General features: G+C 41.0%; 1 protein-coding gene across 14 annotated transcripts in view; it reads right to left on the reverse strand.

Moving 5' to 3' along the window:
- The window catches only part of dlg1 (discs large 1), a 390,478-nt gene that overhangs the window by 156,785 nt on the left and 221,228 nt on the right, over positions 1 to 12,465 (reverse strand). For all 14 annotated transcript variants that reach the window (XM_069135126.1, XM_069135127.1, XM_069135124.1 and 11 more), the window contains one exon: positions 11,054 to 11,190. In XM_069135126.1, the coding sequence (XP_068991227.1) occupies positions 11,054 to 11,190 (137 nt within the window). The remainder of the gene's footprint in view (positions 1 to 11,053; positions 11,191 to 12,465) is intronic.

The raw sequence follows: 12,465 nt of genomic DNA on the forward strand, positions 1-12,465 counted from the left end.
ATTGTCTGTTGATTGTTAATAACGTCCAATTGGTTTTGTCGAAAACGAAATAAAAATAAAAGTAAAAAAATAAACGAATAAATAAAACCATCGAATTGTCACGATCGATTTCTTTTCTTTTTTTTTATTATTCATTTTATTTCCATCGTTTGATGAGCGAAATCTCAACGATCACTGAAATGAATTTACACGAATGATGGTTCTCAATTGAACGGGAAAGCGAAGGGTGAGGATCAGATCCTGGAATTTAGCACAATAATGAACAGAATCGGAATTTATATCGACAAAGGCATTAAGCGGGGTTGAATTCTGTTAAAATTTTCGTTTGCTAATTCAGCGTCTAACGACGATCAGGAGATTTCAGCTCTACCCAGCTTTGCTCTGCCTAGCAGAAAATTGGGCGTTTAGAGTTCATGATGGTTTTCATTCGCGGTACGTGACCCGCGGCATTATCGTCCAATTCAAAAGAGACGGATACTCGTCGCCGTCGCCCCGGCTGCGGATCCGTGATGGTATTCGGGTAGCGTTAATTTTGAAAATTCAGGAATCGTGATTCGGTTTACCTGCCGGCAATAACGCAGCTCTCTGTTCCGTAAAACACGCGTCGACCACGCGGGAATTCTGACAGATTACGAAAGCCACTCGGGATCCTTTCTCCGCCAAATTTTCACCTCAGGATCTGATTTTACTCGTCGAATCCAATCGAATGTGTGCTCGTTATGGAATATAATGAATATTAATTGGCATTTATATGTATAATCGATCGACAGAATCCAATTTCAATCAATCTACGTGCCTAGGCGTAGGTTTGGGTGCAAGTACTTGTAACATTCGCTATCGCCCGTATGGCCAAGAGGGGTATTTCTGCGTTTATTGTTGATAAATCAAGCACAAATGAAACATCCGCCGGTTGGCGAAATTTCGTGATTGCTGATTAATTAATCAACACCAATCACGGAGTAAAATGGCGAGGTTATGGATTTCGACGGCAGGTTTAAAGAGCGTTATTCCATTACAGCCACAGGCTTCGATGGTATTCTCGCAACTCCGATGAAGACGGTCTTGCCTTAAGAGGGAGTTTCAAATAATAAGCCTGGAAAATTTCTCTTCCTGTATATACAAGCTTTACGTAGCCAATCTTGAAATTCACTTTCCCGGCAACTTTTTCAATCTAGCGATGAGAGGGAACAGGGTTGAATTTGTCGCGGCTAAGGGATGCGCCGCCGGTTATCAAGACCAGAAAGATCAGATTCCCGGGCGAAGCGTGAATTAATCGCAAGTGTCGGGCAGAAACGCGAAAAAGCCGTTATACGCTTTTTGTTAGCCGTCACGTCGGCGCGAAATCCTGTACAAAATTGTGGATCATGAAAACAAGAGCCGTTTTTCAGGCTCGATGTGCAAACACGATAAGAGAATAGATTAATCGAGGCTACTCCTACGTTCTTAAAGGTAAAAGAAGAAAGAAAAAAAATAAAAAATCACACGAACACACCCACACGTGCGATGATAAAAAAAAAAAAAATTAAAAAGAAAAATAAAACAGTAATGTCTTCAATAATTATTGCTATTGAGTGATACGTGTTTTATTTCATATTGATTGGATCAAAGTTTATTCAGCATCAAACGAAACACCATTTAACCGAAACAAAGAAGCGATACCAATTAATTGATAATGTAGCGCATGTATTTTCAATTCCCAAATTACCAAATCGCTGCGGAGGTAACGGATTCGAGATATTCCCCGATATTTATTCGTCCCTGTAATAACTATCGTCCCAGCACCGCATGTGAATGAGGTGTAATTACAAGTCCGGAGACTTTGTAAGCTGGTAGCCGCACAGTCCCCAGAGACCTCGGTTAGTTGAAATTCTGAAATTCTCGGGTCTTCGGACGCGCCTCTTCGCCCTTGTCGAACTTCCCGTAACGCTGTTGCAAACCCGTAGACACCGCAGGCCCGCAAATTACATAGAAATTGTACAGAGAGAGAGAGAGAGAGAGAGAGAGGGGGAGAGAGATAAACCCTAGCGCAGCCTATCCGACAACAAGAGGACCTCGTCCACTGGGAGCAATTTGTTCTAACGCCATCCTCTAACGAGTGAAGATATGATATATCGCTGCGAGGATGAAATTACATCGACAAGGTTGATCGATCTCGTAGTAATATTGCGAAAAAACCTGTATACATATATACGTATAGTGTATAAACATATGCATATATGTGTACATTAGGGTACGGCAAAAAAAATGTTGTTTTATTCTCTTATCGTTTCCCACGTAAAAAATGAGTGCTTTCATGTATTGTAAGAAGCATCGTCGAAGTGGGACTCTGAGAAAAAATGTTGAAAATTTTCTCGGTCGACCAGAAATCATTCCGATGAGGCACCTGTTAGACTTAATTGACAGAAGCCTCCGTTTCGCGAGGTAAAATTTCACAGTGAATTAAATAAAACCGCAAGGCGGTACAGGGAATAAACTAATAGAAAATATAATATAATGTTTCAAAAACAAAATTAGATGACAATAATTTTTTTTTTTTTTCACAAACCCTAATATATATATGTATATAACATTTTTTTAATGTAACAACGTTGGGAATTAATTTTTTTATCCCAAGCGTAGGGTTTACAATACGATTCCTAAGTATATGCGCACTGTAGAGATATTCATAGCCAACGATTTTTAGCACGGTAAGCCGAGAACCGAGGATGACAGAGACAGACGGTCGAACGTGAAAGTGAAATATGAACTGAGTAAAAAGGGAAAATGGAAGCGACCAGAATCAAGGCTCTTGTCACGTATAGCGAGTATTTTCAACCTACGGACACTTTGTTTTCGCTGTCTTTTATTTTGCATCCACTTTTTGTGTTTTTTTTTTTTTTTTTATTGTTCCAGTTGGTTGTTTTTTTTTTTTTTTTATTTTCTCGTTACGTCACTTTGTCCTTACGACTGCTTTGTTCCAAACGTTGAAAACCCAGCGGTAATTCCTCTCGCCTTGATTCACATGAGGAAAATATATCGCCACGCATTTTTCAAAATCTAAATCCCTCGTTCATATTTTTCTCTTTTTTGTTTTCCGATTTCTGGCTACTAAATGGTGAAATTTTTCTCCTCGCAATGGGGATAAAAGCAGAGGCAAAAATAACAGAAAAAAAAAACACTTGTAGACATAGCTGCGGTAGTATTTGCGTATACATAGTAAACGTAGAAGCAGGGAATTTCAAGTGCAGCAGGTAATAACATAATAATAATAATAGTAATAATAATAATAATAATAAGTATATCAAATCCGTGAAAATGAATCTCGTGGATGAAAATTTGAAAATTATTACTATGAATTACACCGCATGTAATTTAAAGTGTGACATACTCAGATGATACGAATTCCTGCACGTAGGTTAATTTGTCTACACTGCAGTGAAATTGGGTCGTTATGTTAGTCGAAATTCCGTTGCCTTCCGGGTTCTTCCTTGCAGTTCTTTAAATGGTTAATCGAGCGAGACATTGCTCACGTTGAATCCCCGCCTCTCCCTCTTAATTTTCAGTCGGCAATTGCCACGTTGGTTGGGAACAAGTGGTATGCAACCGTATTACACGAGTGGCATGAACGGACCGCGTACGGAACGGATATTCGTTAGCGAGCTTCGAGCTTTTTTCCAAAGCGCGGTGTTGGTGAATCTCTTATCGGTTAAACGCAGCGTACTCTTCGTAAGTTAATTGAAAATCCGAACAGGGCCAAGAGAAAGAGATTTTTCTTCCCAGTTTAAAGAAAAAATATGAAAAGGAAGAGAGATCTCTGTAGTCGGCCAATTTTCACGAACATATTTTACTCGGTTAATGAAAAACTCCTTTATTTTTTAAACCCTCGAACCTTGGGTTGGGGTGGTGTGGGGGGACATCTTTCAGAAGGGAGTTTTATCAAGCACCGGAGGGTGCCTCGGAGGAATTCTTTAATAAGGTAACCTCGTTAAGACAGTTTACTAGCCTTTTAAGAGGCATAATTAGATGAGGTGAGAGTCAGGATCTGCGAGACGTGGCCTTTCGTAGCCAAGCAAGGTCGTCATCGACTCGCTAGAAACGGGAGAAATAATCTTAGGCCGCGATAAATCGACGAGAGAAAATCTCGACAATTTTGGAATAAGAAAAAAAAAAAATGAGAAAATCGGAGTTTCGATTATCTTGAAAACGAGTGAAACGACACAAGGTATTGTCAATTACACACTAAATTATAGCAACGATGCTCGCTCGGCTTTGGCGATACGCAGGGTGGGACCTTAGCAACAACTCGTGAATACAGGCGAGAACCGTGTCGTATCTCTGGGCCATTTTCTTCAAGATTTACGGCGAGTCAAGCCATTGGCCATTTCGTATTCTAGCTCATTTCCTCCGCAAGCTAAGAACAGCGGTAAACTATACCACCTGCCTTGTCTTGTTCCCATATAACGGCTGGACTTTGCGACACATATTATACATGGATGCGTGCCGAGGGTGGTTCGTATCGGGTTGTATAATGGTAGTTACACCTGCCTAGGCAACTTCTCCCCTAATATTCACTCTGCCTTATGTGATCCGCTTTGAGAGGGATGCAGGTGTTACGCGTGATGCGTGCGACATAGTGAAACAGTAACCACGCTACGTGGGTTATTCAATCGTTCGAACGATTACAACTCCCGGAGTGCAAGAATTTATAATGCTTTAATAATTCCGTTTGCTTGTCCCGCGAGGTAATTGACTAGATTTGAGTAGAAGAAGGAAGTGAAAGAAGGTGAGATGGGTTGGCGAGTAAGTCTCTGAGAGGGGTGGACGTCAAAATCCCGAAAGACCAAAAAGTCGACTTAACGAAAACCCGACATTTTCGAGATACGAATTTTGAAACAACTACGAATTCAACAGCTTACCGAAATTGGGATTTTCGATAAATCACCCAGTAGAAGAACTGTTTTCCCGAAAGTGCATTTAACCGAACGCTCTCTTATCCGAATGACCAAAGTACAGAATGCGGAGATAGAGAAATATGAAAGTGCCGAAATTGAAAATTTATAGCGGCTCATACTTCGAGCAGTCGCAAAACCGAAAAAATTAGCTGTCGACAATCAAAGTTCAGAAGGACTGTCGGTAGTTTGATTTATAAATTATTGTTATCCTTCGCGAGAAGTGGCGGACCAGTTACAATTAGATACGGACGATGGGCGTTCCTTCGGGTGAAAAAGACCGGAAATCCGCGGAACCTTCGGCTCAACTGTTGAAAAAAAAAAAACTTAATCAAAGAGGAAAGAATTGGAGAGAAAACACCGTGGATGGGTTATAATTGAACGGCGGTAATCGAATCGCCCGTTTTCACCGTGTGTAAAGAGTTCGAAACTCGAGTTAACCGTCTAATCGTGTAAGCCTTTAATCGAATCTTTAATCCCCGATACTCGTCTCGCCCTGAGCTTCAGATAAACGTTTGCAAGCTGCGTGTCATTGAAAGCTGTTGCCGAAATGTTCTGCAGACAGCAAGCACTTCGAAATTCGAAGTGGAAAGTTTGTTCTGCATTCGGTGAGAAAAAGACGCGTCATGCATGAACAGCTTGTCGCATGTTTCCCTTAGAGTGAAATTTCCAGCGTTTGGCTATCAACTATAAAGAAACGTTTCAACTCCCTTTCGGATAGTAACCGAAAAATCTTACGTAAACTACTCTTACAGTCCGATAGTTTCGATGTAGTTGAAGATGAATCAAAGGAGACTGTGAAACTATTCCATTCAACATTCCGTGGAATCGACTAATGCTGGATTGGTAAATACCTGAGGCAATTTTGAAAGCATCGCTTACAAGCACACGGAGTAATTGTTCGCAACAGTAATTAATGAATTAATTTAAAATCACTTATCGCGAGCGAAGCAGCGCGAGTAAAGCTCCAAGTTACAGGGAAAGAGAATATACGGACTGCTTCTAATCTTCCCGATGCGGAACATGAAGCGATAATATAGGGCAGATATGGACAGGCAGCGATATTGCCTCTTGTTACAGGAACGAGCCCAGAGGTGCTTGAGCCTGCATGAAGTGCTTCGCAGATATGCCATTCAGCAAAAGCTCTGCACCGTGCGCCATACATACGTGACTACTGCGTCCAGATGAAAGTACGGGAAGTGTTTTCGAAAATACTTTTATCGAGCAAGTCGAAAAAGCCCCAGTGTGTTAATATTCCGTACTCTGTCACGTAAACCTAGCGAATGTTTGAGGTCCAAACGAAACGGATGAGGGAATGACAAATTTAAAACTCGAGAAGCTTTCGGCATCTGGTAATTCGCCATCTTGTTAATTTAATTGAAACAAAGGAGTTGAGTCGAGTCACGCGTTTATTCTGCCGGGAATTTAAACGCCACACGTACGTATAATAATGTAATAATATAATGGGGTCGGAAGGCAAGGTCTACATACGGTGCATGGCGCAGATAATATAAGGTACAGTTTTAGCGTAACTCGACTTTGCGCTAGGAAGCAAGTTAAATCCACTTTTCATAACTTGGGAAAACCCGGACGAGCAAAAGCTTGCGAACTTTCTTCGGCGAAAACGAGGGGCTAGAAAGAATACATACCTAGGCTACCTTAGGGACGAACGGTTGAGCTTTATTACAATGCGTACCTATAGAGGTACCTCGAGGTAACTTTAGACCGTTACTGCGAACTTCATTTTTAGTAACATTAAACCGGATTTCTATCCATCATAACTTAACCTACGCTCGTAATGTCCGTGCATTAGAATTACTCGTGTTGTACCCACACGTGGACATTGGGTTTGTCCTTAAAAGGATCGTTTTTGAATTACGCCCGGTTCGCCCCCCAAATCGGTTCCAGATCATCCAAAAAGAATTCCCTCATTTTTTCAGGTTTTTATCTCAACTCTAACCCGCGCCTCAAAGAGGGTGGATTCCGTTAAAGTCTTTTAGGAGCGCATCAACCTACCGAACGGATTTAGGTAAAATTTTGTATCGGTGAGTTTCGTGGGTCACTGATTACGAATCTGAGATGAAAATTTGAAAATTCCAAATGGCTGATCTAATATGGTGGAGCGAGATCCAAAGGGTTATTTGATTTCGATAAAATTGGGTACCCTTGGTTTTCAGGGTCACTGATTACGAATCTGAACTCGAAACTACAAAGTTCAAAAAATCACCTTTTTAAGGGTCACCCTAGTATACATATATTTCCACCCCAAATACTACTGTCTGTCAATGGATAAAAAGTAAGGGAGAAGCAGAAGGATGCAGGTCTGTACAAGGGCCAATCGAGTTGAGTACATTCTGCTCGTTATCGTTTCACCTCAACTGCATCGATGTTTTTCAATGAATTCAAATCTCCCGTTCCAACATACTGTAAATCATTTCTGCAAAATCGCTCTGACCCAGAGTAATCCGCAACAGTTAAGGGTCGAGGTTCGAGGTGAGGATGCAAAGCGGCTTCGGGAAAGTTTCGGTAATCGGTATGATCCTGTGAAGATGTTCGAGGTGCCGAGGACACTGCGGATCAGAGGACGTGAATCGGTCGGTGGTTAAATTCCGCTTAAACTCAACCAGAACTTGGCACTTTGGATTTCCACGTGAACCTTGTACGCGGAGATTTAGCAGCTTACTAGTGTTCGCCTGGCGAAATGTACGACAATGATTTGCAGAGATGCGATCAGAGCAGGTATATTTCTCCCGAAGCAAGAAAAATCTGCAGCCTTTCGAAATTTCGCGTAAGATTCGCGAACGACGGCATTGCTGGATTAGAAGGCGTGGCAACAACGAGGGCGTGCATTATACATTGGCAGGATAGTTGGCATGTACCTGCGTCCCGCAGGATACCGAACGCTGCTTTACTTCTGCCTAGCTCTGCCTGCGAGCCGTGATCTACGAGCAGACAGTGTTGATCTATTGCCTGTTTCAAGTGGCCAAACGGAATTTATGGGACCGTTGTACGAATCCAGGAGTGAGTTGCAAAAAAAGGGGGCAAAAAAAAGGAGGAACGAACATTGGCTATGAGTTTCAATTATTCGCCTTATACGTGGTACACGCGATGCGCACGTGAAAAAAAGATCGGATAAACAACGCGATTGCCGAATGATATACACGACTGCAATTGCCCATGGCGGAAAAACGAAACGGAATACAAATAATATATGCGCCTTTAGTCCGGTTTCTCTCCAAGTTGACAAATATCGGGGTAAAAGTTTAATTTCACGTTTTTTTCCTCGATCGATTGGTTATTTTTTCTATTTTTTTTTTTTTTTCTTCTCTTTAAATTTTAAAAAACATCTTAATTTATATTTCAACTTTGCGATATTGTTCCAAACAGTTGTTGTACAGCAATATTTTTTTTTACCATGTTGTATTCGGTGGAAATATTTTTTTATATAAAAGTAGGAAGACAAAAAAAATTGTAAAATAATATACAATACCCAGAGGTTGAAGAACGGTTCAGTTTGCCTGTTCCACCCGAGTGAATTTAATACCAAGTTGAATTAAACACAACGTTTTTCTTCAGACTTATTCGTTTTTGTTTTTTTTTTTTTCTCTCTTTTTCAGACGCCGTTTCATGAAAGTTGGAATTATTGTGAAGTTGACGTGTATAGGTATGTGCACTATAGGCATGAGTTGTGTATAATATGCATTATACGTAAAGTTATAATACGGGTATAGAAAACGACAAGTATCACTTCACCCAGCATTTCGTCGTGTACGAACTTTCACGATTTAAGCTCCGAGTTTTTCAAGACTCTTAAAAAATCATTCAGCCCGATTCATCTCCAGAGTACTTTAATATTCAAAGGCTGAATAATAGTATTATACGTATACAGATATATTATTTTGCGCAGCGAATTATTTGATATAAAAAAAAAAATCGAGAAATTAACCGTCAGTTACGTTCCATCGGTAATTGGTTGTACCGAGGACAATAAGAAAAAAAAGGTAAATAAATAAATAAATAAAAAGGTACCGTGTACTTTGGAGGAAAAAAAAAAAAATTAAGTAGAAAAATAGAATTTTCAATTACGTGACAATGCGAATATTTAATTTATGAAAACAACCTGCTGATGAAAAGATAATGCAATTTCCGCATCAAAATATTTATCTCCAAGCAATACTTTCTTTTCTTCCGCTTGAACTACATAAAATTTTCTTTTATTACTATTATAATTATTATCATTATAACTGTTTTCTACTCCATCGAATGGAAAATTATTTTGAATACACATGCAGCAATATTTAGCTGTAAATATTTGAAAAAATTTATTTCATGCTCATCCCCGTTTTGTTGAGTTTGCTACAATTTTTTTTTTTTTGGACAGAGTTCGAAACTTGGCACCTGATGCGGCAAAATATGTTTAATGAAAATGAAAAATTTGCTAAAAACGACAACTCACGGTCGAGGGGTAAGTCGGGCCGAAGGTTCCTTTAAATTTGAAGTACTCTTATCTGTCGTTTCCTGTTAAGGCGAACGATCGTCCAAAGTATAACCACTAGGCCATGATTTGTACGCATTACGCGAGGGAGGGCTTCGTTTCTACTTTCGAGTGGTATAATTTTCACGCTTCAGCGACGTCTCCCCGATTTGCAGATTCGTTATGCCGTAGGTGGTGTAGCTGCTTGACACAATGTGTATAACTGTCGAACTTTGCCGAAAACTTTTGTAAAGCCTCTGGTTTCATGTCGTCAACTTTCAACCTCATGATTTCATCGGGAAGGCTTAAAAAGCATAACAACGGTGCCGTTTCGTTGCACCGGCACGCTTCGACGGCGAACAATGGATCATGAAAGTTTTGAAAAAAATCGAACTTTTCTGCGAGAAAATATATAAGGAACGAGTTCGAGTGATCGGCCGCAGCAAACGGAGAAAATAAATAGTGGTTTCGAAGGGTGGAAAATGGTAAGAGTCGATCTGGGGATACGACGACGACGGGTAGTATAGAAACTGTGGAAGACAAGGAAACCCGTCGACGTCGACGTCTTTTCCCGGGTGGCTCGTACTCCCCAGTTACCGCCGTTGGCCGTTCTCGACTTTCTCTGCCAAACCGCGAGGAAGAGGAACATGAAAGAAGAACACGAAGAAGAAGAATAAGAAGAAGAAGAAGAAGAAGAAGAAAGAACGGAAAGAAAAAGGAAAGGAACCGTGGTGAAAGTAGCAAAGAAGTAAGAAGCTCGCATCCCCCTTTCCGCCATTAAACTTCTGCACCGATCCTTTCCCCGTAATGGCTGACCACGATCCAGTTCTTATTGCCTATTATTTCTAGGAATTCAACGTGCATCCGCCTTGCCTCGCTTCTACCATAGACAAAGTTTTTTCAAGTTTTTCCATATCGTACAGCGAGCCGGTATTCGCCCCTCTCCCCTACGTTTAGGTATTCAATTTCTTTCCCCTTATTACGTTCCACCACTCTAACCCCTTTTCCATTACGCATCAGCCGTCTGGTTTTCATTTCGCCTTGTCTTGTTTCAAAGATTCATGACGTTATGCTCCATACGGCGGTGCGCGGAATGGTGTAAGGCATACCCATGGATATACCCGTAAGGGCGTCGCGGTGACGGAGTAAGGATTCAAATAAGCGTCGTTACTCCTGAGAAGAGAGAGGGAGAGAGAGAGAGAGGTGAAGGGAGCTGAATGGAAATAGAGAAGAGGGAATTCGGTGAGCACGTATGCAGGAAGAGGAAGTGAAAGGGGAGGGTGACGGAATGATATCATTTTTTTTCACCCCAGGTTTCTCGCTCTCATGATTATCGCTCGGGGGCGTAACGACCCCGGTGAAAAACCATCGTCGGTCTTCACCCGCACCTTTGCCTTTGAAACTTTATCGCGATCATCGTCTGATTGAACGCGCGACTTCTTCTTCGAAGAGGGCGTGAGAGGAAAAAAACAAAAAAAAAAAAAAAAAAAATAGAACAAGAAGGTAAGGTAAGGGTAAGAGGGCGAAGGTAAGGCGGCACGAAAGTAGAACCTGAGTCGAGTGTTACAGGGGCGCGAGTACTCGGATGAATACGCGAAACAATCCGGAGATGAAAACAAGTTGTGGAAAAATGTAAGAATATCAAACTTACGTCGTTCTGGGCGAATGTTGGAGTGATGGGACCGTCGCTGGCCTCCCACTTGTTGGCGATGCGGATTGTCTCGGCAGTTTTTTGCTGTATCGATTTACTCTCGTCAAGCAGCGTCAGCTCGTAAAATTCCTGAATATCTGAAACAGGAAGAAAGATTGCAGGGTATAATTTTACATCGTGTTAATTCGATGTCCCGGAAGACGCAGATATGGAAAACTTGTAGGTATAATAATCAGCTCGTCCGCTTCCGCATTGATCGCATACGGATTATCAAGATCGGTGGTGGTAAATGTTGCCGTAAATATTATGGGTGGAAAAACCGTGACGTTTATATTAACTGAAAATCGAATATAGATTAAGTAAAATAATAAATCGGTACAAACGATTCGCGAGCGTCAATATTATACGTAATATAATATGGAAATATACGTATATAATTTTACATAAATACACGCGGTGGCTGGATAAACGGAAATGCTCTCTCTCGGTCTCGTTCAGTTTCAATGAATTTTCCACCCCTGTTGACTCGAGCTAATCCTGCGTGTTGTGTCAATTAACATTTGCAAATATAAGCATCGATGCGCTGACCAGCGGCGTAAATTTGTTAATTGCAAATTGTTGCCGATGTGTTTGCGTTGACAGCCAAATAAAACGCACGGACAAGTCGAGGTTCTAAACTCGTTGAGAGTTTTTTATCTTTCGATTTCATAAGTGTTAGTGTTTACCCCACACAGTATCGCATGTTTAACGTAAGCATTGGATAAAAAAATAAAAAAAAACGAAATTAAAACACGAAAACAATTTCGTAGAATCGTTGCTGTAGAAACAAGACGTCGCGCAGCATAAAAGGCTGGCTCATCTCTGTCCGGTATATTCCGCACACGCCTCGGTCCATATCGTTATATAGAAAAAAGTAATTTCTCCGAGTTTCTAGACTCGACGTGACGACTTCGCGTGGGCGTCTGTCAAGTCCAAGCGATTTATGTAATAGAAGAAAAACCATACGACGATAAAGACGAAACAGAGTGAAAGAATAAGAGAAGAAAGCACGTCGCTAAGAATTGGAGAAATTTGAAAAAAGGCGAAGTATGAAATAAATGAAAATGTAGGACCGCGAGTGAAACTTTCCCCGAAAGTGAAAATTTGTTTTTCACGTCAGAGAAATGACATCAAAGGTCGGTTTGAACTTCGGCTACCTGTCGTAGTGACGTACAGGTAGATTCTGACAGATGTGATTCTCGAACAGCTGCAGGTGACAGGAGGAGTCCGAACTTTGTGACGAAGGGCGTAAATTTCCAATTTCACGCGAGGATTGGCGAGCGGAATTATGCACGCTTGTTCCCCGAAAAATTTCCGTACGACGCATATTTTTATAACATGCTAATCAGGGTAATTAGACAGAATATAATTGC

The sequence above is a fragment of the Neodiprion pinetum genome, chromosome 1 (genome assembly GCF_021155775.2).
Source record: "Neodiprion pinetum isolate iyNeoPine1 chromosome 1, iyNeoPine1.2, whole genome shotgun sequence".
In the NCBI taxonomy this organism is placed as follows: Eukaryota; Metazoa; Arthropoda; class Insecta; order Hymenoptera; family Diprionidae; genus Neodiprion; species Neodiprion pinetum.